The 25500-nt window shown below is 46.5% G+C and overlaps 1 protein-coding gene across 7 annotated transcripts in view; it reads left to right on the forward strand.

Moving 5' to 3' along the window:
• Nucleotides 1–25500, forward strand: part of FRMD4A (FERM domain containing 4A) — an 853273-nt gene that overhangs the window by 646068 nt on the left and 181705 nt on the right. For all 7 annotated transcript variants that reach the window (XM_078674208.1, XM_078674207.1, XM_078674206.1 and 4 more), the window contains exons 6-7: nucleotides 22875–22931; nucleotides 24057–24079. In XM_078674208.1, the coding sequence (XP_078530334.1) occupies nucleotides 22875–22931; nucleotides 24057–24079 (80 nt within the window). The remainder of the gene's footprint in view (nucleotides 1–22874; nucleotides 22932–24056; nucleotides 24080–25500) is intronic.

Genomic DNA, 25500 nt, shown 5'->3' on the forward strand with positions numbered 1-25500 from the left:
AATGGTACCCTCACAACATCAGGGACGCAGAGTGTACTACCTTTATCTTCTCATCCCCAAAAAGGACAAAACATGAAGGTTCCTCCTAGATCTCAGGCCTCTCAACAGTGCCATCTCCTGAGAACATTTTCAAATGGTCAAACTACAAAAGGTGATACCACTGCAACAGCAAGGAGATTTCATGGCGGCATTAGACCTCAAAGGACGCCTACTTCCATATGCCCATACATTCAGCGCACCGCCGTTATCTCCGTTTTTAACTCAGCGGCAGACACCCCCAATTCCAAGAGCTACCCTTCGGGGTCACTACAGCTCCAAGGGTTTTCATCCAAAGAGAAGGAATACATATTTTCCCCTATCTTGGCGACAGACTTATCAAGAACCCAAACTACCAGCAATGCCTTCAGGACACTCAACAGGTTATCAACCTTCTGCACGAACTGGGGTTTACCCTTAACATACTAAAGTCTCATCTGCAACCCCTACAAATGCAGCCCTCTCTTGATGCAACACTCAATTCAGTCACAGCCAAAGCCTAGCCCAGTCCAGAAAGAGTGCTAAAGTTCAAATAAACATTGTCTCATTTTCAACCACAAGCTAAACTCACAGTAAAAGTAGTAACGGGTCTTTTAGGTATGATGTCTTCCTGCAAAACCATAGTACAACACACTCGCCTACATAAGTGCCCTCTTCAGCACACTCTACAATGTCAATGGTCTCAAGCGGGGGGGCCTCTACAAGATTTAGTGTTGGTAGGGCCAGCGACCCATCGCTCTCTGCAGTGGTGGAACAGGAGCTACATGTTGCAGTGTCGGCCTTTCAAAGCCCTAATTTCGCAAGTCACCATTACCACAGACGCATCCCTTCAGGAACGAGGAGCACATATGCAGGATCTCACAGTTCACGGTCTATGGACAGTATCCAGAGACATCTACACATCAATCATCCAGAGCTTCTAGTAATTCCAAAAGCCCTGAAAGCTTTTTGCAGTCACCGACACCAGAAGGTGGTGCTAATACGCACAGACAGTATGATTGCAATGTATTATATTAAAAAACAGTGGGTCACTCCTCACAGCTATCACTCCTATCAGAGCACATCTGGCACTGGGCAATCTCTCACAAACCCAGCTCCTAGAAGAACAGCTACCTGGGGTGGACAACTGCTTTTCAGATATGCTCAGCAGAACACATCAACAAGTACACGAGTGAGAAATCAACCTACCACTACTCCACTGCTACTTCAACAGATGGGAGACAGCGGACATAGATCCGTTTGCCGTTTCAATGCCAAATCTTCACCTCCACGTTCCCTCAAACCAAGGGCAATGCCCTGTGGGTGAATTGGTCAGGAGTATTTGCCAGCACTTTTCCTCCTCTTCCACTCATTCCATATGTGGTACAAAGGCTAACACAAACATCTCTAACACTAATCCTAATAGCCCCAACATGGGCACGACAAGCATGGTTCACAACCCTACTGCAACTATCTGTAGTGCCACATAAGAAACTACCTCTCTGGCCAAATCTAGTGATGCAAAACCAAGGGAAAGTAATGCATCCCAAGCCCAAGCAGCTAAATCCAGTGATTTGGCTCTTGAAATCCTAGAATTTGGGCATCTCAGATTACCACAAGAATGTATGGACATCCTTAAACAAACTCGCTGGCCTACAACTAGAGCATGCTACACTGGGAAATGGAAGCGCTTTGTACATTACTGTACAAATGAGCATACCTAGCCTTTAAAATCCATAGTGGAAGACCTTGTAGGTTATCTCTTCCATCTCCAGCAAGTGGGCTCGCTTACACATTTAGCAGCTTAGACTTAGCAGCCCTAGCTGCCTACATGTAGAACAGGCCACGTATGTCCATATTTAAAATACCAGTAATCAAAGCATTCATGGAATGACTCAAAAGGGTAATCCCACCTTCCACTCTACCCGCCCTAACATGGAACCTAACCATTGTCCTTACATAGCTTATGGGGCCACCATTTGAACCCCTTCATTCATGTCAACTATATTTTTTAACATGGAAAGTTGCCTTCCTAGTCCTAACCACTTCTCTCCGAAGGTAAAGTGAACTTCAGGCACTTACTCTATGGAAACTTTTCTTTAAACTGTTGCCATCAAAATTAATTCTATAAACTAATCCAAAATTCCTACCCATGGTGCTCTCAGTCTTTCACACAAGTCAGACCATAGAACTACCAGTGTTCTTTCCTAACCCAGACACACTAGCAGAAAAAGTCCCACATACATTAGATGTCAAAAGGGCGATTAGTCTACAATGATAGAACAAAATCCTTGGGGAAAAACCAAAGCAACTTTTTGTCACCTTTACTAAGCCTCAGCAAGGGCACCCATATCCACGGCAGGCATTGCTCGATGGCTAGTTATGTGCATTCAAACCTGTTACCAGAAAGCCAAAAGGGTACTTGCAGTACCACTACGGGCTCATTCCACACATAAACAGGGTGCCACTATGGCTTTTTCAGGAAATATCCCTATAGAGGATATTTGCAGAATAGCAACATGGAATAACCCACATACATTCACAAAACACTACTGTGTTGATGTCCTTATAGATCAACCAGCAAGAATTGGATCAAGCTGTACTTAAAACACTAGTTCAAACCAGTACTTCAACCAATCGTTAGCCACCGCACAGGGGAGCACAGCTCTACATTTGATGCTAAGAATATGTATCTACAGCCAACACATAATATGAATGGAATATGTTACTTACCCTGTAAGCATTTATTCGTAGCGTGTTGTGCTGTAGATTCATATGCACCCACCCTCTTCCCCGTAAGCTTTTCATTGCACTATTTACTGCTATATTTAACCGCTTCCGTGCGTCGAACGGCCCCCGGCCGTCTGATGTCACGGTGGGTGTGTGCGGAGGACAGCCGGGGGCCGCCCGAACCGCGCACGCATGGATTTCTCCAGCACCGCAGGGGAATTCCAGCCGCAGTGAAGCTGTTAGCAGAGTAAGTTACACACACTTCTACACATTTCTCTATTCTGTCACTATATTGTTCCTTTTATAACGCTCACTTGATGAGCCAAAAACAATCTAACAAAGGAACCGAGGAATATGCGCAATACACACCGAAGGAGGAGTCACTATACCTCATGACTCAAAACCTTCTTCAAATAAAAACAATGTGTAATCGTCCAAGCCCAGCACTAGATGGCAGAATAATGCTAAGCACTACATGCTATGAATATATGCTTATAGGGTAAGTAACATATTCCTTATAAACTGTGGGTTTCAGCTGGAAACACTACACATTGTAAGAATGCAGTGCATTAAATCATAAGCGGGTACATATATCAGTGATAAAGATGATTTGTGATGAATGGCAATATATTTACGTATTTTTACATTAGGTTACATGATTTTCCTGTAATCGCACCTTGTCGGGTCAAGTAACATTACAATGTTGGTGCACTGTTTCTAAGGCTGCTTTTTAGCTCTATTCCACGTGTTCATGATCATCATATAATTTGCTGTATCGCTCTCAGTGAAGTTTGCACATGACATGTCTGCTGTGTTGCTGTGTTTTTTCACTGACAAGATTCCAAAATGGGCTGAGGGTAATCTGGAGAATGTGCCAAAGTAGGGATACAGATTATGTTTTAAATTGTATTTTACCCCCTACTTTTGGAATGTGGGAGGAAAATTATTTTCGCTTAAGAGTGTGTGTATTACCCAGTGGCGGTCGCCACTGAACAGTTATAGTTAGATCAGCTTTTACATGGGAAAAGCTTTTTTGTTTTGCTATTAACATTGGCACCGTTTGAAGAACCTCAAGGAGACTTTCCAAGAAGGTGCTACTTTTTGACTAGTTTGTGCATGGAAAGTTTCAGGGTAATTTGTCAAGTGGGTGCCAAGAAAAAGGGGGGGCCCAAAAATGCAAAATCCCCATGCATTTTCCATAGACGACTTTAGACACAACTACAGCGAAAATTGCTGAAAGAAATGACACCAAATTTAGAAGGAAGCTAAATATTGGTACACAAAATGTGCTTTTTGTGGATTGGTGTAAATCCATTCAGTATTTTTTGAGAAATCAGGGTTAAAAAGGAATTATATATCTGGACGGATGGGTTCGAGGGACTCTTGCGAGAGTCCCTCAAACCCAGTTTTAAAATGTATAGTGTTCTGATTGGCCCAGGGAGCTATTTTACCGTGGGCCAATTTGCTCCCACTGGAGTGAGTGTTGTGATTGGCTGCCAGCATCATGAGAAAATGTTGCTGGCAGCCATTACAGGACTCAAGGACTTAACCGGGGCGGTGCGTCGGACGGCCCCCAGCCATCCGACGTCCCAGTGGGCATGTGCGGAGGACGGACAGGGGCCGTCCGAAACACGCCACTCATCAATTTACCCGCACCGCAGTGGAATTCGCGCTGCGGTCAACAGGTTAATCCCCAGTTCTGAAGTTAAAAAAAAGAATAATAACTTAAGGATGCAGGGTAGCGATACCCTGCCCTCGTACACCCCAGGGGTGAGACTCAGTTGTTCCAGGACTGTAGGTTGTTCCAGGGGTGGATTACAGTCTATGTGTCTCATGTCACTCATGTCAAGATGTACTTTCTGTTTTTTTCCATCTTTTAAAAATCAATACTGATAGGGAACTACTTTTTTCTGTTTGTGTTTACGTGTAAACATTTAGACAAAACAGAAAGCTGAGATTTACATTTTGTGCGGATGTTTTTATAGTTGGACGCATGTGGTTGTATTTGTGGTAGTTGCAGCGGCACACCCTAGTTGTCATGAGGGCATGGAAGACAAGCAAGCATGGGTTTTTACAAACAGAGGGGCAACCAATAGAGAAGAATGTTTCAGAATTTTCTTGAGCCGGAGGTTGGGCAGATTGGGATATGGGGCGTGTTTGGAACGTTCATTATATGTCACATTGGTGTGTTCCCTGGTCTCTGCCGCTATAGAGCCCAGCGTACACCCCTTATGAGTATTAGGATTTGGCACTAGCCTTCTTGTTAAAATGATGCACCAGTCACGCAACAAAATGTCGCTTTTCTAGTTTGGTGGATTAGCTCACCCTGCCAGCGCTGGCTGCAAGATAGCTGCGCACCCATTGGCTGGGGTTGAATTCCACAAGTGTTCTCTCATGCTTTCATGTGCCCCGAGGCACAGGCTTTGACGAACAGGTGTTAGTGGGGCAGGAAAGACAAAGATATTCTACTAAATGAACTTGGGCAAGACCTCAGTTGTTCTCTGTGTCTTGCTACGTGTACTTCTGGATTCCCACTCTGTAAGGTGAGGCTTCCTTAGGGCAGGGCCGGTAGCAATGCCGTTGTTAAACCGAGCTGCTGTCATTCTGAAAGATGGGACAGGCAGGGCCTGGCACCTGCGTCTGCAAACGGGCATGGCACCTGCCTCTGGCTACAAGCATGGCCCTAGCTTCTAGCCACAGGCATGTGCGTGTGCATGTTTCCTGCATTGGCTACAGGCAGGGCACTGGTGCCCACGGGGATGATATATGCCTCTCCTCACAGGCTAGCATGCACACTCCGGACTTCCGGTCTTCAGGCGCCTGAACAGAACACCCTCAAAGAGTAAATTGTATTTCACCCAAAATTCACAGATAGTGCGCTTATAATGAATGGGTCACTTAGGTGTACTTTGTGTGCTCGGCCAGGTCTCAATCAGCATCCCTCTATACCAGCGGTTCTTAACCTTATGACTTCTGTGGACCCCAATCATTACTGGAAATCGGGAACCCACACTAAAAATACGAAACAAGCATTCATCAAGCAATTACAAAAATTATAAAATATTTTATTTAATTATCCAATATGTTAAAAATTTGAATATTAATGGAAAGATTGGAGATTTTTTTTATTTAATTTAGGCCACTCATCGTCCATACCATATTCTTTTTGATGCACTTGTGCTGCTCCCAGGAATCAATCTGAGGATAGTAAGTTATATTTTAGCCTCCAATTTCAAATTCCTTCACATTTACAGAACGTTTTAAATACTATGTTTTTTATTTTCCTTCAATATTTGCATACACTTTATTATTCTGTTAATATTATTTATTTTTCTAAGCAGTGGCAGACTCCTTGGTAGCTTCGCAGACTCCCGGGGGTCCCGGACCACAGCTTAAGAACCACTATTTTCAGATTTGCGTTGGATTAAAATCTAGGGGAGTGAGAGTGAAAGCAAGGTCACCCCAATTACCAGTGTGTGCTTTAATTTCAGAAAAGAAGGCCCTGCATTAATAATCTTGAGTAATTCTCTTTGATACGGCCCATAGTGTGGATTGTTTCGGTGATTGCCGTTTCCAGCACTGAAGTATTTATTAGCTCGTATGCGGTGTTAGTGTGACAGTTCCTGCTCCATGCCACAAGGTGGCAGCATTTTATATAAAAGGAAGGATCACAATTTAACATACATTAGAAGTAACTGGTCCATGCACCCATCATGCTCCGAATAACCAAGAACACATTTACAGATTTTAGAGCGTGCAGTGCAAGTGTCTATCAGGAGGTTAAAGACAGTACTGATAGTCTGACAGGTAACGAGCTAAAAAAAAACTGAGTCCAGACAAATCCGTAGATTACATACAGGTCATCTCGCTTAAGGCTATTTTTCCACCTCTGAAACCCGGAAGCAGTCATTAGTAGTGGCTATGCTGGTATTCATTAAATGGTTTTTAACTTCCCAAGAAGGCCGCACCACTTTGAAGGTGACCTTCTTAGACAAAGACGAAGATTGCCGAGAAACAGCAACCACATACAGGTTTGGTTGTAGAAGTGTGAGAAAGTTAAGATGGGCTGAGAGAAATGAATGGAGTTGCTGGAGGCTTCATGCTTTAGGTAAACAACAACAGAGTAACGTTAGATTTTCACTGCAATGTACAGTGGCATAACACAACGTGATGGGGCCCCTGCACACTATGAAGTGGGGCCCCTGAGTCTACCATATCTCACAGGTATTCATTGATCTTGGGCTGAATAAGGCCTCCTGACGGTCTGGGGGCCACTGAGGACTGGGCTTCAAGGGCCTTCAAAAGTTGTCAGTTGGGCATTAAGTGGGCCGGGTCTCACCGGGTCTGACCCTGTCAGTTTTTTAAAGGAGGCCTCGAAACGGGTCTCTATTGGGCTCTGTTTTGTGCCTCCTGTCACTGTAGTCAGTTGTTTTCCGGACTGCAGTGACAGCAGGCACATCGATGTGCGCCGCTCACACTGCTCTCTTCTCACTAGTGGAGAAGTTACGGCATGACTTCATGCCAGGTGAGCGTTGTAGGGGAAGGGAAATCCTTTAAAGAGAGTCCTTTTCTCTCTGGATTTCCCTTCTCTTTTTTGAAAGTCTGGAGCAGCAACAGTGTCCTGGTGTCACCAAGGCATTATGTGGAAGCTTTTTCAATATTATATACAACAAGCCATAGTTGCTGCTTATTTATCTAATGAAACTAACAACCATTGACAAAGCCAATAGTCCTGTCTTGTAGGTATGATGTTAATTGTTGTATTATATCTGGATGCAATGACAAACAGCAAATTAAAAGTCGAGCGGCATTCTATGCTAAGCACAGATTTTTTAGTTTAAGTGTTTTAAGCCACGCCCTTAATTACATTGGCCATGCCCATTTGAGAGACCCTCCAGTTTTGCCATCCCACTTGAAGCCCTGGTTGTAGTAAGCCACTGTGCCAACAGATCTCTTTGTCCTCTCCAAGAGAAATGTCAACTGATAGTTACCCGCATCGTGGTCGGAGTCTCTGTTTTCATTCCCTATAGTGGCACCTACCGGTTCCATAACAGGTCCTACCAACATCCTCGATCCCTTAATCTGAACAGGATTTATTTTTTACTCAATAATACATTTTATATGTTAGCATGTAAAGGACAGGCCATTGTTAAGCATTTAAATGTCTAGAAAGCTGGTAATGTGTTAGGCAAGGCTATTATAATGTCTCCACACATCATCAACATTTGCATTGGTCTATCCAGTTCTTATTGCCTAACAGTGTCACACAGGTACAGACCACAGGCCTCTTGTTTAAGGAGTGTTTTCTCTGCAGCGAACCTGTGGTGTAAGTAAACAGTTTCTAGAGCGTTGAAAGCAACGCACAAACTGCAGCACACACAATAAATAATATGACTTAGTACCACGAGGCGCTACAGCTTCCGTTTTGGAAGACAAAATATTAATCATAAAAAATCATCACAGTTTGACAGTCTCAAAAAATGGATGTTCACCATTTAGGCCTGACTTTACATTCAGAATCCAGGAGCTGGCACAGTGGTGTGTCGCTCAGGTAGATCTTGTTTCCTATAAAGGCGGTGGGTGTTGAACGGAATCAACCAGTATGGTGATCCATTAGACTTTTGCTGTACATCGCTTCTGGGGGTCATGTCGCCCAGTTATCCAGTATTATGGGTGTCTTTCATAGATTCACATGCCTGAATCATTCCCCGTCGTCGAGATGGGAGCCCCGGTAATAGAAAAGTAATGTCCTATAGACATACATAGAGAAAAATAGGCCTAAGGGCCTTGCCTTAGTAGCCTATCTATGTCCTTTTGTAAAAAGGACCAAATTTCCAAAGGTAGCCAATCAGCTACCACCTCCCTCTAGAACCTTCCTGCCAGGAGCCTCAGTCTCTCAGATTTTCTACCGCACGTTGTGCTAGGGAGTCCCCACCTGAGCTCTCCTCAGGTTTCTTCAAATTCTTTACTTTCTTCAAATAACTTGGATTCAACTTCAACTATGGCTGAACAACAGAAAAGAGGACTATTCAGAGCTTGTTCTTCTTGTGGCAAGAAGAGACTGCACGTCGACGACAAGCATGAGACTTGCCTCTACTGCCTCTACCCTGACCACACAGTAAAGGACTGCAGGGTATGTAGAACATTCTCTACCAAAACACTTAAGGATAGAGAAGGCAGACTGCTCCTCTGGTTAAACAGACTAAAAACCAGAGATGTTGAGGTGCTCTCCTCGGAGGGCAGTGAAATGGCTTCAGTTTCCTCAAAACTGTCCTTAAAAAGGCCAAGGGAGGCTTCCCCTGGCCATCCAGACGTCCCTCACAAAAAGACTACTTCAAAGTCTTCTGAGGCAAGATCTGACACGTCTGTGAAGGATGCTGCAACCTTCAGAAAGCCATCGCAGTCCTCGTCGTCTACTTCCATGACATTATCTTCAAGGAAATCGAACTATGTTTCCACATCGACGACGACAATCTCGACGACGGTGGCATCGTCAGCCTTGACTTCAACGACGACGACCACCCACTCGTCGACGACGGGTAAGCCAATATCGTCGATTGTACTTATTAAAAAACAGCAATCGTTTGTCAAAACTCCGTCGTCATCTCCGTCGACGTCGACAAAACAGAAAACACCGACATCGTCGACGAGAATTCAGTCGACGTCCACCGCATCGTCGACGAAGACACCGACGACGGTAGGAGCACCGCCGACGACAACTGCACCGTCGACGGCTACTACGACGCCGACGACAAAACTGCCGTCGACGTCCACGACGACGGCGAAGGTACCGTCGACGACCGCATCGACGACGGCGAAGGCACCGTCGACGGCTACTCCGTCGACGACGAAGGCACCGTCGACGGCTACTCCGTCGACGACCGCCTCGTCGACGACAGCTTCATCGGCGAAGGGACACTCGACGCTTGAAAAGCGATCGACGGCGATACCGTCGACGACCTCGTCGACGACCTCGTCGACGACGACATCATCGACGCCATGGAAAAAAGCGGAGTTAATTCCATCAAAAACGGTCACCAAACTCCCTATTACGCCCGAATTAACATCACCCAGTAGGGTTCCATCACTGCTTCCTTCTCACATACTACAAGCTGACGAATCAGATGATGACCACTTCGAACAAGCTACTAGCCCGTCAGATCTCAATGTCAAATGCCAGAGTACTGACGATGACGGAGATGATGTTATATTTACGGAAGAAACTGTTCAGGCTCAGGTACATACTCAAGTCACTCCAATGATCGTATTACCGGCCGAGATAGTTCATGATCTTCAATTCCTGATCACAGACTATAAAAAGCGATTCCCAGAATCGTCAGCGACACCATCACATGGCAATTCTCAAGAATCTTCCACACAGCAAAGATCACCAAGGGCAAGACCAACGCCTTTGGTTATTCCTCAAGATACTGAACAGGTTCACAACATACAATCCTCTGATGATGACGACGAACCTCCTGAGGAAGGTGAGGTTAGAGATGACCTCTCTCAAAACAGAGATGATGAGGATTACGTTGCTCATTCTCCGGCCACACCGGAACCCAGCACATCAGACTCTCCACCAGTGGATATCGGGGGATTCCACAATTTAATAGAGAGAGCGGCCACTAGATTTCACATGGCAATGGAAACAAAGGTAACGGATTGTTTCTTGTATGACTTCAAAGACCCCATAAGGAAGGAGGCACGATCCATTCCCATAATAGAACATATCTGGGAACAGGGGCTACAACTCATGCAAACACCTGCATCTGTTTCCATAGTGGTCCCTAGACTGGACAAAAAATATAAGGCTCCGTCAACGGCACCCACTTGTTTTAATTCACATCCAAAACCTGATTCGGTCGTCACTCAAGCCGCCCAGAAGAACTCCAGAAACCCATCCTCGCCACTCTCAGCACCACCAGACAAGGAGGGCAGGAAATTGGATGGCATAGGCAAACGCTTCTCCACAACGTCAGCCATGACGGTCAAAGTGGCCAACGCCATTGCTCTGCTGGGCAGATACAATAGGCAACTATGGGAAGACATTGCTCCATATCTCACGCACGTGCCTGATGACTTGAAAAATGAGGTCCAGGCACTCCTTCATGAAGGTCAAATGTCGGCATCAGAAATAATAGATTCAGCTGTCGATGTCGCCATGACAGGCTTCAGACAGCTTGCAGGTGCCGCAGTTTTGCGCAGGCAAGGTTGGCTCAAAGCGACGTCCTTCAGACAGGAAGTACAAACCAAAGTTGTAGATATGCCCTATGACGGACAACTACTATTTGGAGCTAAAATAGATGAAGCCTTGCAGACGATAAAGAAAGACACCGATACTGCAAGGGCTCTCGGGACTTTACAATTCAGGAACCAGTCCTTTCGAGGGCACAGAGGACGAGGACAATCCACGTACAGAGGATCTTATCAAGGCAAATCCACATATAATCAAAATCGCTCCCAATATCCACAGCGGCAGCAACAACAAAGTCGTCAGACCCCCTACGGGAGACCGAACTTCAGGGGCAAATCGCAAAAGAAAACGGCTGGCGGAAGACAATGACCAATTCCCGCAGCCAGTCCCCCCACCGTCCGGTCCGCTCAAAATTGGTGGCAAGCTGACACATTTCCTCCAAAATTGGAAAATGATTACGACGGATCGGTGGGTACTACAATTGATTCAACACGGTCACACCTTGGAATTCAACTCCATCCCACCGTTCACCCCTCCTCACAAACATCATCACAAACACCTTCGTCTGTTACTGCAGGAAATCTCTTCCATGATAAAAAAGGGAGCAATAGAGCGAGTCCCATCAGCTCAAAAGGGAAAGGGATTTTATTCCCGCTTCTTTTTAATCCAACAGAAAAAGAAGAAATGGAGGCCCATTCTAGATCTCAGGGCGCTCAATGCCTTCCTGAAAAGCCAATCGTTTCGTATGGTGACTATCCAGGAAATCTTAGGCTCCCTGGAGGAAGGAGACTTTATGACATCTTTGGACCTGCAAGATGCATATTACCATGTCCCAATACACAAACGACACAAAAAATTCCTACGATTCGAAGTAGCAGGTCTCCATTACCAATTTTGTGTCCTCCCATTTGGCCTCAAATCAGCACCTCGCATTTTTACAAAGTGCCTGGCTCCTGTGGCAGCTTACCTGAGACAACAGAATCACCAGGTCTTCCCCTACCTAGACGACTGGCTGGTGAAAGCACCGTCTCTCACGGACGCACAGCTGTCTTCCAACGCCTGTCTCGACATTTTCCGGAACCTGGGTTTGACTCTCAACTTCGAAAAATCTACTTTACAACCCACCAGGATAATAACATTTCTGGGGGCCACTATAAACACCATTTCCTCCAAAGCTTTCCCGTCTCTGGAAAGAAAAAACAAACTGATGACTCTAGCTACCGCGATATCTTCAAAACCAACCATCAAAGTAAGGATTTTCAAATCTCTTCTAGGGATGATGTCTTCCTGCATTCTACTCATCCCTCACTGTCGGCTCAGAATGCGCCCCCTTCAGGAGGCCCTGACCAAACAGTGGACCCAATGTACAGATTCCTTCGAGGATCACATAGTCGTCACTCGACAAATATCCGAGACGCTGGCCTGGTGGATGAAGCACAAGAACCTATCCAAAGGTCTCACGTTCTTGTTACCAGAAACTCCACACGTCATAACGACGGACGCATCTCTCGAAGGCTGGGGTGCAGTCCTTCAAGACTTACAAATCAGCGGCAGATGGTCGGAGCAAGAGAAGGCTCTGCATATCAACCTCCTAGAACTACGTGCAGTCCTTCACTCCCTACAGGCATTCCTCCCTCGCATCAAAAATTCTGCAGTGCTAGTGAGGACAGACAACACGACCACAATGCACTACTTAAACAAGCAGGGAGGGACACGCTCGCTGACGCTGTCTCGCGAATCACAAAAAATTTGGAACTGGCTACTGCTCAACAACATCACATTAACATCGGAGTATGTCCCAGGAAAAGACAACGTCATAGCAGACGCTCTCAGCAGACAGAGGTCAATGTCCCACGAATGGGAACTGAACCAGCAAGTTCTAGACAACATCTTCTCGGCATGGGGAACACCTCAAATAGACCTCTTCGCCACCAAGGAGAACAAAAAATGCCAAAGCTTCGCAAGTTGGCATCCCCAACAGGGGTCATTAGGAAATGCATTTTCCATCGCATGGCGCAACGTGTTTGCGTACGCATTTCCGCCATTTCCCCTGATCAGCAGAGTCATCCGGAAGATGAAAATGGAGCATTGCACATTGATTCTCATGGCCCCATACTGGCCGAGACAACATTGGTTCGCGGACCTCCGACGCCTCTCAGTCCGTCCATCAATCCAACTGCCTCAACATCCTTCTCTACTCTCGATGTCCAAAGGCCAGATACTCCACCCGAATCTGACATCTCTCAGATTATCGGCTTGGCTCCTGAGTACCGAGAATTCTGTCACCTAAGCATCCCGCAGGAGTGCAAAGAAGTCCTAGCTAAAGCAAGAGCAGTTAGCACGAACAAAACTTATTCCTTGAAATTGAAGCGATTTTGTATCTGGTGTAAAGACAACAATATACACCCTTTCAGGATCACTCCAGAGCAGATACTGCCTTATCTCCTGCATCTGGCCCAAACAGGTCTTGCGCATGCTTCCATCAGGGTACACCTGGCAGCAATCTCTCGCTTCACCAGGTCTTCAAAAGGCCCTTCACTATGGTCCAACAGACTGATAAAACAGTTCCTTAAAGGGCTTTACAGATCTTTCCCTAGACCAAGACGAATACCACCAACGTGGCATCTGAATATTGTACTCAATCAGTTAATGAAACATCCATTTGAACCTATCCATAGGGCTGAACTCAAATACATTTCCTGGAAAACTGCACTTCTTTTAGCTCTAACATCAGCCAGAAGAGTCAGTGAATTGCAAGCTCTTTCGATACAGGATCCTTTCTTGCAATTTAGAGAAGACAGAGTCATCTTAAGAACCAACCCCCGTTTCATTCCTAAAGTCCCCTCGGACTTCCATCTCAATGAACCGCTTGTGCTTCGCTCATTCTTCCCGAACCCAGGCACAGTGGCGGAAAGATCTCTTCACTCTTTGGACATTAAGAGATGTCTAAAATTTTACCTGGACAAAACGAAAGCTTTCAGAAAGACCAAACAACTTTTCGTTGCCTTCAGCAGGCCGAGAAAAGGCATGCCACTCTCCAAACAATCCATTTCCAGATGGATATCGGCAACAATTGCATTTTGTCATGACAAAGCTGGACGTCCATTACATTCCTCAGTCCGAGCACATTCCACGAGAGCTGTGTCCACATCGGCAGCACTATTCGCTGGTGTACCGATTCTGGATATCTGCAGAGCGGCCACCTGGAAATCGCCGCACACCTTTACCAGACACTACTGCCTGGACACGGAACTGATGCAGGATGCAGCTGTGGGCCAAGCTGTACTTCGCCATCTCTTCCAGTAAGATGAGCCTTCCTACTTCCCACCGTCCTGCAATGGTATGCACATTTATTTACTTTACTCTTTACATTACTGATGGTATCTAGTCACATGATATGTATTATCTCAGACTGTTATATTCCATCGCATATGTGCATAATGTATTGCTTGCTATTCTGATTCAGGCATGTGAATCTATGAAAGACACCCATAATACTGGATAAGAAATGCGTTACTTACCTGTAACAGCAGTTATCCAGTATTGGTGTCTTTCATAGATTCACATGCAACCCTCCCACCTCCCCAGGAAGGACTCATCTCTCACTACAGAGCATATCTTACGTCTACCTAGCTTGGTGCGTACGAAAATCTGAGAGACTGAGGCTCCTGGCAGGAAGGTTCTAGAGGGAGGTGGTAGCTGATTGGCTACCTTTGGAAATTTGGTCCTTTTTACAAAAGGACATAGATAGGCTACTAAGGCAAGGCCCTTAGGCCTATTTTTCTCTATGTATGTCTATAGGACATTACTTTTCTATTACCGGGGCTCCCATCTCGACGACGGGGAATGATTCAGGCATGTGAATCTATGAAAGACACCAATACTGGATAACTGCTGTTACAGGTAAGTAACGCATTTCTTCTCCTACTGAGCCTCAGAAGTACTTTTTCACATACTTTGTAGTGCACTCTGCCTATCCTGGATTTTGGCAAAATGTAAACTCACAGAAAACAGGGCACTATATGAGGTAGTACATAATAGGACTGGAGCATGCAACTAGTACTTTGTGCTGTGTTCTTTTTTCAATAAAAAGAAATAAAAGAAAAATAGGGGTGGAGCAGATGGAATGGGAGTGGTGGAGCTCACATGTACTGCGTGGGTGTCCTTCCTTTCCAGGAAATTCTAACTTTACTGTCTTAAAAGAAAGTGAAAGCAAAGCAAAATAAAGATGGAACAGAGATCGTCCGGGACTTTCCACTTACACGCACTTGTGGCTTTGTTCAGCTGTTAGGGCAGAGGGTGTTTGTGGAATGTGGGCGGGGCTACCTGTATTTGATCGGTGACATCACCTTTAGTAGGTGTTCGGAAATTAACATTAGCCACAGGCTAAGCCAATAGGCCCTAGAGCCCTAGTCTTCAAACTTTTTGAGCCCCCGCGTCAATACATTTCATTAGGGCCCCCGAAGTGTAAAACTATCCCCAGTGTGCAACAGAAGACAAGCAAGATAAATTTGTTGTGGCTGTACTCCTGTGGTAGGGTTTTTGTGCCAACTTACATATAATTATGCAAACGTCCACAATCAAATACTTTTTAGTTATTCTGTCCCAAAAAAATAATGGGAATTTACTCCGATAACTGACATTATTAAAATTTCTCCTGGGTCTGGTCATAAACCAAAAACACTTTGTTAAAGAGTAGCCGGTTGGGAGTGAGTGTGAATGGACCAGTAGATTAAACTGATTTATTTTTTGGGCTATTTTAACTAAATGACTTGATTTTTGGTCTCTAAAAAATTGTGCCTTTTGAAGGCTATTGTGTCCAGTGCATAGGTGCTGGATAATGTGATAGTTGCCTCCCTATCACCTAACAAGTTAAAAAAATACAAAACGATTGCAAGAGGCACCCAGCTATCCACAAAATGCAGTATCTTTAGATCTTAATCTATTTAGTTATTTATGATAATACCTTACATTATTTCAATTGGACAGATATATTCTTCTCATTTTTATGACAATTTCTATAAGTTATGTTATCTTCAATATGATCAACAGAATGTATAACATAAAGATTAGTGACCATACATCTTTTGAGATAACAGAACATTAAAAAAATCCTTTAGACACTATCAATATGTGCAGTGCCAGAAGATCAACACGTGTTTTATGACAACACTACAACAAAACAAAAAAACATTACATCTTACAGGTATGCTAGGGCTGATCGTAGAATATATCATTCAGCTGGATCAGTCAATTTGTACAGACATAAAATGATTTCACTATGGTTTGAGGTGAAGGCGGTTTCCAGCTAAAAGTGGATTCTTAACTTACTTTAGCAGAGAGGGCAGTACACTGGTAATGGGTGTAGGGCAGCTGACCTCACTAGAGAAGTAAAGGCTTAGCTTTGAGTTGGCGAAACCAGAAAATGGCAGTGACTGGCGAACGCTGAGACATATATATCGAGGCTGATGCTCTACACTTTAATACTATGTTGAACTCTTTAAGAGATTGGGAGGCAGGAATGTCATTGGGTAGAGATTCCAGTGTATGGGCCCTAGAGGGCAGAAGGCCGGGAAACTGAGGCAGCACAAGGGGGCTTTGGTATGGCCAAGTGAGTCTTAATGGCAGTGTACCAGCACTTCCCAGGAGCAAAGAGTGGAGAGCGACTACCGGCACTTCTATAGTTACATTGAAAGCGCCGCTTAAATGTGACAGAAGTGTGCTATTAAGTTCTATATAAACAAAGGGGTTGTTTTTGTTCGTTTTTCCCGTGACATTATAAGCTGTTTACTACCCCTGAGGAGGCGTGAAGAATGTTAGCCTAATGTGGAAGCCATCCCTCTGAAGTGCCCTGCCTAAGATCCGTGGCCTCTAGCCATGTGACTGATCTTCGGTGTTAGTCAACTCTTCCGAATATTTATGAAAATTGCTCTTATAAGCCTCGAATTTCCAGCGTGAAATGAGCTACTTGTGCAATATTGTGGAATTATAAGCCTTGCTGCCATAAACCCGCGCAGTTTACCAATTAGAAGGTCGTTAGTAAAGCGCTGTCTGGAGCGAAGTGACTCCCACACACAAGCCGGCCGGTTTACTTTACTTCCCGCATTAAAAGCAGCTCCCACTTATGAAGCCGTTTTATTGGCCTTTTAACGGTGCACTTCAAACAGGGACGCTGTGGAGAGCGGCGGGGGCAGAATGACGCGGCAGAGGCCGCTTTAGGAACCCTGACGTGGCTAATGAGGTGAACCGCAGCCAGGGCACCGGGGCTTCCCGGGCACTTTATTCTGCCGATAATTCGGAACATGCAGTGTTGCCAAGCTGCAAAGCGCCCCCACGGAGCAGCCGGCCGACCTTGGTGCGAGGCTACGGGTTACCCTCCGGGGCAGGCCTCCCCCCCGCCCCCACAATCACTCAAGTAGCTGCTAATTAAGGAGGGAGATGAAAGAACAGAGCTTCGATTGTCCGGCGGTGACTCAATGGAGGGGCAGGGGAGGCAGGACCTGGGAACCGAGCGCGCTGCAGGCTCACCCCGCAGAAAGCGCGCGAAGCCTGCTCTGCTCCGGTGGGCAGGACTGGTCCATCCCAGGGGGCCCCGCGCGGCCGCTGAGAGGACTCTCCGAGGCAGCGTTGCATTGTCTTGTGCTCCTTTTCAGGAAGTGAAGCACGGCTTGAAAGCTGTTTGATGCTGACATTTTATGAACTGCGTTAATTTGCACAAAAGTAAAAAAAAAATGCTAGTGAAAGGCAGCGCAACCGTGACTTTGTGGGACGCACTTTTTTACACTCCTCATGAGTCTGACTTTGTTGTGGCATCGATATTATCAAACTGTTCAAATGCTAAGTCGATTTGTTTATCTGCGTAAAATTCCGTCAAATCGCGACCAAGCAAAGCAGGTGTGTTCAGTTGTGTGTTATTGTGTATCTGTTTAGAAACCGCGTGTGCTGGCATCAGTTCAGCCCCTTCAGGAGCGGGCATGACCGTGAGGTCAAGTCAAGTCAAGTCAAGTCAATATTTATATAGCGCGCTACATACCCATAGGGTCTCAAGGCGCTTGAGGAAGGGTGGGGAATTACTTGTCGAATATCCAAGTTTTAAGTTGTTTTCTGAATGCTAGGTGGTTCTGAGTAAGGCGAAGGTGAGTGGGAAGTGAGTTCCAGGTTTTAGCTGCCAGGTAGGAGAAGGATCTGCCTCCCATGGTGGTTTTGTTGATGCGAGGTACAGTGGCAAGGGCTTGGTTGGAGGATCGTAGCTGACGGGAGGGGGTGTAGAAGGACAGTCGTGTGTTGAGGCATTCGGGTCCAAGTTCGTAAAGTGCTTTGTGTGCGTGGGTTAGGAGGCGGAAAGTAATCCTCTTATTTATGGGGAGCCAGTGGAGGTTTTTCAGGTGACCAGAGATGTGTTCTTTACGCGGGATGTCTAGTATGAGCCTGGCTGAAGCGTTCTGGATGCGTTGGAGTTTTTTCTGGAATTTTGCGGTGGTACCGGCGTATAGGGTGTTTCCGTAGTCCAGGCGGCTCGTGACCAGTGCGTGGGTGACCGTTTTTCTAGTTTCGGTGGGGATCCAGCGAAATGTTTTTCTGAGCATGCGAAGAATGTTGAAGCAAGATGATGAGACGGCGTTGACTTGTCTGTTCATAGAGAGTGAGGAGTCCAGGATGACGCCCAGGTTCCGTGCGTGGTCCGTCGGGATGGGTGCTTTTCCAAGGGCCTCTGGCCACCAAGAGTCATCCCAGGCGGAGGGGGAGGTGCCTAAGATGAGGACTTCTGTTTTATCTGAGTTCAGTTTCAGACGGCTGTGCTTCATCCACTCGGCTACTTCTTTCATTCCTTCGTGTAAGTTGGTTTTGGCGGTGTAAGGGTCTTTGGTGAGTGAGAGGATCAGTTGGGTGTCATCAGCGTAGGAGATGATGTTGAGATTGTGTTGGCGGGCGATGGCCGCAAGGGGGCTCATGTATACGTTGAAGAGGGTGGGGCTGAGTGACGATCCTTGTGGCACGCCGCAGATGACTTCAGAGGCCTCTGACTTGAATGGTGGGAGGCGGACTCTGTGTTCTTCCGGTGAGGAACGAGGTGATCCATTCCAGTGCTTTTCCTTGGATTCCGACGTTTCTGAGGCGCTGTAGAAGGGTGCTATGACAGACTGTGTCGAAGGCAGCGGAGAGGTCGAGGAGGATGAGGGCGACTGTGTCTCCATTGTCCAGTAGAGTTCGAATGTCGTCTGTTGCTGCGATAAGTGCGGTCTCAGTGCTGTGTTTGGCTCGGAAGCCGGCCTGTGAGGGGTCAAGGGATTTGTTGGTTTCGAGGAAGGTGGCTAGCTGATTGTCACTGACAGGTCACTGACACCCGAACCACCACAGCTGAACAATGAACTCACTTGCGTCCAATTTTATACTTTCATTTCCCCCAGATGCTCTGGGCGCCAGCGCATGATTTCATAGCCGACAACCAGCCAAATGAGGGGCGAACACCATCGGGTCCAAAGTACTTCAAGTAGGGACGCGGAGGCCACGACTTTAATGGGAAAAGAAGAACCTACGAGCCCCAAACCCAAAGGGCTGTTGGCTGAGTAGCCAGAGCTGGCTGGGAATAAGCCCGGCCCTCCTGCCATGGAGCTGGGTGGGTGTAACTCCTGGCACGGCCACCTCAACCTTTCATCTCTCCAAGGTCACCAAAGCGAGTAGCTCTGAGGTAGAGTACGCCTACAGGCAGGGCTTTAAGTGGGAGGAAAAAACTGGTGGTGCTCTAAAAGGGGCGTGACAACTTTATTAAAGGGGTGTGGCCTATCCGGGTAGTGGCGGGGTCTAAATCAAGATAACTAGCATTGTGTGCGTAAGAAAATCATGAAGTCGCATCCAGCAAAGGATAATAAAATAGGTTGAACAGGAAAATAGCCACTTTCTAAAAGTGCTATTTCCAAACTTAGAATTTAAAAACCATCGTCACTAAAGGATGTGTTATTAAATTCTGAGTTCAGGGATACCAGATTCCATATGTCTATCTTACCATTATGGGAAGATATGCAGGTAAACATGTTACATAGCATTCCCCAATGTTATCCTGTGGGCAAGATAGCCTTTCAATAGTGATAAACGAAATTGGCAGTATTTCACTATCAAGACATGTTACCCACACTAGTAACACCAAACAAAAACCGGAACATCTGGTCACCCTACCTTTAAGGCCTGAAATAAGAGCCCCCTTTCGAGGCTCACAATCCCACTCCCCACTAAAAGCCCTGCCTACAGGTTAAGCACTAGGCCAAAGCGGAGTTTGTGGTGCAGCTGATATAAACGGCCACAGTTGTTATTCAAACTTCAGACATTGTCAGCGAGGGCAGACCTCAAATAGAGGTCCCACGGGATGACACAAATTCTTTGCTGCATTACGGCAAATAACGTCACATCCAGGGCGCACTTCCAGACACACTGTGCAAGAGACCGGTTAATAGCAGTCCAGGCTTTCCCGTGTAAGCGCGCGCGTTCTCCTGCACTGCGCCTCGCTTCACAGTCACCTGCACGCTGCAATGCGTGCTGCTAGCGTAATGACGTGACGCAAGCCCGTCTACTTACTGATCAATAGGGGCGCAACGCAGGCTTCCTCACTCAGGGGCCAATGAATTTCTGTGAGATATAGGAGACTGGGGGGGGGAGGGGTTATTACGCTCTGTAAGGGGGGCATCATTTTGTGTTTCTCCACTGCAGAATAGAGCTGGTCATATAACAACACTCACGTTCTGCATGCAGGGTGTGTGGCGTGTCTCGTGCAATCGTACAGCATTGTCACAGTGCTGCCTCCATCCAGAACTGCATGGCTGGCACAAGGCGAGAGGAATCCCTCGTGTTTAGGGTCCGTTATAGGAGACGTGGTATCACCGCCAGAGCTGCCGGGTCATCGTGGGAACTGGTGAACCCCGGCTCAACATCCTGTAATGATGACCAAACCTCGTAATCTCCTCACCCCCCTCAATCCACAAAATGTGTAAAGTCATTTGGTGCTCATGCGAAGCCCTGCAGGCTTATTGGGCCTAGCTCGCGCTATATAAAAAGCAGCAAGAAAAAAAAAACGTGCTCATAAGCACCTGAACACGCGCTGTTCCCCTTTGTGACGAGCGCTAGGTGCTGAACCTAAAGAGCTGCCTCTGAGGCCGGGGTCCGGTTTTCTTTCTGCTTTAGTTATGTGGGAGGAAAGATGCCCTCACCCTACTCAGCTTGCGCCTGGGCACTTACACATTTCATTCAATATATAATGTTCTTAAATTGAGGAGACGCAGGGAGGGGAGTGGAGAAGTGTGGCTCAATGGTTAGAGCAGGCAGACCTTGATGCAGAGCTCTGGCCAGGGACCAGGGTTTGATTCCTGCCTCGGCGGGTCTCCGGCTCATTAATTCCCCTGACTGGATATTCTCGCCTCAGTGCCTGTTCTGATCATGGGTCCCACGCTGCAACTCTGGGCAATAGCTTGCTTAGTCTCCACAACAGCCCCAAAAGCGCTGGGATGCCTGGCTGCACCTGGGGGGTGCCCAGGAGTGACATTTCCCAGGAAAGCCAGGAAGGGTTCCTAAGCGGTATACGGACAGCGCCGGGACACCTCCGGTGGAGGTAGCTGTGCGCTTTACAAATTCCTTACATTTGGTTACTGTGGTTTATTTTGCGCACAGATTAGGAAAAGGTGTTTTTTCTCTGCCCCGTTTCCAGTCACCATAAGCCGCCGGCTGGCAATGCTGCCTTTGATGCTGGTTACCTTAATCTGCAGCTTCGCTCTGTGTGCTCACACTCCACAGAGCTCTTTGTGGGTATTCTTCATCCCGGTGCAGTTCGTTTGTTGCCAGGCAGGTGTGAATTGTCATTAACACTTCTGCACGAACTGCATTGTGTTCCTGGATATTTTGCAGAGCCGTTATGGTGTCGCCAATTTTGTATAATGCTAGTCTGAAGTAAAAAGATTGTGTCGTGTTAATGCAAGAAAGAAGTCTGCCCTTTTTTAAAAGAAAAAAACATCTCGCATATGCCAAAAAAGGAAATGCGAAGCGCTGGCGGTTTAAAGTAATGCCTAACTATGGAGTCAAGACATTTAACTGGACCTCACAGTTTATGTAATTCCCTAAGGAAATGCGCAGCGCAGGCGGTGTAAAGACATTTAACTGGGCCTCACAGTTTATGTACCGTCTTTACTCACCCCTACTCAACTTGTCCAATTCTGCGCTTCTGGCATTTTACCCATACGATGTATTTACCACACTTAACATAGTTTCAACAACAACAATTATTTCTAAGTTAAACATCTCAAAAGGTATTAAAACACGGCCCTGCGCGTTTCCTAAGGTTGGCTGGTCACCTTTTATTTACCGATTGTTGTATTCTGGTGTTAAACTGGTTTTAATAAAGTTGAACATTTTCCGAGACAGTATTGTTGTGGGGCAAAATGACAAAATAGTGAAATATTTCCAGAGAATGTGTCACATAATTTGATTTAGCCACGCAATTTAGTGAACACTGCCGCATAATTTAGTCCTCTATTGCCGCTTAAATGCTGTGGCCATGACTGTACTACAGTCGTACAAATACAAGGTATCTCTGCCTACAACATTCAGAATTCTTTATTGCACTGTGGCAGTGAAACAACTTTTATAACTAGTGTTAAAACTTGCCCAACGCCCCTGTAGTTCTGCAGCACTGGCTCCGCTGGGGGCCTGGAGCGGGGGCCTCCAAGACAGGTTGTGCTGCATTCACAGGTTCGACATGACAGGGGCAGTACGTCTCCCTTTGCCGAGAGCGGTGTGGTGTGCATTCCATCTGGGGTGAGGTAACGAGAGCCCCTCAGGTGAGGGGGCAGGGCCGGGAGCGTCACTGTGCTGCGAGGGACAGGGAAGAGGCAGGCCTTCGCGCCACAACTCAACGCTTCTTTTTGTTTTCTTTTCTCCCCTTCTGCCGCAGGAGCTGATCGAGGTGGACAGCGACGCCGTGTTCGAGCTAGCTGCATACATCCTGCAGGTAAGGGCCCGCCCTGTTACTGCGTCTGTGAGAAGAACACACATGAACAGTTGCGCATCACTGAACAGTGCCTGGAGTGAGCCCTGTCCCACCTCGCGCTTTTAAATTCTAGGGATTTGAATTTTGGAGAGCCCGCCCCTGGAGCTCGGTTGGGAGATTTTTCTCCTAAGTGTATTGGTCACCTGTGCATGCCAGAAGCAACATGCGTGCCACGCTTGTTCACGCGCGTACCTGCCACGCTGCGCGCGTGAGTGAACCGCTGTGAGCGGTGCACCAGTGAATGACTCATGGTGCAGTATCCCAGCGATAGCGTGTTTCACCCCTCATGATTGGTGCCTCTCAGTTTGCACGCTTGCCCTGTGTGACTGTTGTTAAAGCCCTCATCATGTAATAATGTATTTTGTATTGTATTGTAATTGCATTTATATAGCACTTACTACCCCTGATGAGGCGTCAAAGCGCTTTTTCGGCGAGTAGCACGCTACTCTGGGACCCATAGAGGATTAGTGTGGAATTAGTATAGCGAAACATGCAAGTACATTTTAAGTGGTGGATAGGTTAGTCAGTTATTTGGATCTGGAATGATAGCAGAAGGATAGAAGAGGAAAAAGGTTTGTATTTACATAGCGCTTGTTACCCCTGATGGTTGTTGAAGTGCTTTTCTGGCGAGTAGCACGCCACTCCGGAACCCATAGAGGATTAGTGGTGAATTAGTATAGTTGAATATGGAATTTGAGAAGTGAACATGTTAGTCTGTTAATTTTGATTGAAAAGGATAGTGGAGGGTTAAAAGAGTGAAAGATGTTTTTTTGTTTTTTTTTAGCAGTATGAGGAGGCGTATATGCTACTCTAAGCTCTCTAACGTTTGAGGGGCTCGTTACATCCTCATTGCATACACCAGTTGAGGACCGTATTGATAAGAAATGTCATACCCCAAATGTGGCAAGCTCTGACCCTCAGCAAATAGTTAGGCTGCTAAATATGTAATTTATAATTGACCCATGCTGTAACCTTTCTCAAATCCCCTCTGGAGAGGGCCTGCTCCTATGTATACCATACACGTAGAAAGATGCTTTGCCAGCAGCGACCATTTTTTAATGTGAATATATATTTCTTTTTTTGCAGGAGGCCAAGGGAGATTATGCAAGGTAAGTCTTCAAACACATACATTTTTTTGTTGAGGCAAAATGGAACTATTTATTTATAGATTTTTTTCAGTTTATGTAATGTTGAGATCCAGGTGCTGAAACGTGTAACTGATGTTCTGAAATCAGCTCGTGCTGTCTGTACCTTCAGTTTCACCCTCTGCCATCATGCACATCCCTGCGTCTCCCCATCCTCTAGTCTACATGCACCATGTACCTCATGTGTGTGGGCCTCCTTTGGATTCCAGGTACTGGCTTAGCCTGCTTTTAATCACCCCATCCTACTCTAAAATAAATGGCCAGTGTGTGAGCAGTGCATCTTGTCATGGGGGAAGTGTCTTTTCCTTGCACTTTGGGCATACAAAATAGTCTACTTCGAATTTAAAAGCGGCATGCTAAGCAGCACACAGCTTAATCCAGGGGCTAGAAATGGCAGATATGTGTATTTTTGTACAGCGCCTTATGCTATCCTAAGGGGTACTCAAAGCACTAATGGTGGAGGAGAGAAAGGAAAGGAGTGTAGCAAAAGAGCGTGACAGAGGGGACAAGCTAGCAGGAGAGGAGCATTGTTGAAGAAGTGGTCTTAACCAAAATGGCGCTGTCCCATCAGAGACAGCGATAGTGTGCTCTGGGGAGCTGGCCCTCTGGCCCGCAAGCATGGACGGGAAGAAGAGAGGTAGGACAGGGTGGTAGGAGAACTCTGGAGTGAACAGGACAGGAGTCTCAATGGGGGTAGAAGTTTTGGGTTAGAAGGGTGAGGGTGATAGCAAGGGGAATCTGTGTCCAAATGGGATTTGGGACTCATGGCAGAAGCCACAGCAGAGTGTTTGGGAGTATAGAACAGAACCTGGTACGAAGCCCCTCGCTAACTCTTGCATGTACCCGTGGGACCGCAGCTGAAGAGGGGGCGCGGAGGCAAGATGGCGGGCACAATATCTAGCTCACAGAAAGTAAAGGTGGGTTGGACTTTAGTCCTCATTTCTGTGAATACGTGTTTTTATGGTTTTTTTTGAGGAATGAAAACCCATCTGGGAAAGCTGAACAATTGACGCCCCATCCAAGCTATGCATGCCGAATATGGAAATGTAATCATGGTAGCTCGAGCTTCTTGACTAGATGCAAACACACCTTCGACTGAGAAGTGCTTCTTGCAGGACTGCTTTTGCTTCTGCCTGGGCTTCTTGTTCATTGTAGAAGGGATAAAACACTGCCTGCCCTCTGCCCGCTGTCGTTGGGAATCACCAGGGGCATGCTGGACGAGGCATTCCCTGGGAGGGCTGGAATGTGCGGTGTAAATACCACAATCCCTGCAGACAAACAGCAGCAGGTACTGGAAGCCAAGACTGACACAATGGACAAAGGGAAGCGCGGGCCCGGCCCTGCCTGCCCTTTACTTGGCTTACCGTGCAATCCCCAAACAGGCC

This window comes from Lissotriton helveticus, chromosome 1_1, assembly GCF_964261635.1.
Source record: "Lissotriton helveticus chromosome 1_1, aLisHel1.1, whole genome shotgun sequence".
Classification (NCBI taxonomy): Eukaryota; Metazoa; Chordata; class Amphibia; order Caudata; family Salamandridae; genus Lissotriton; species Lissotriton helveticus.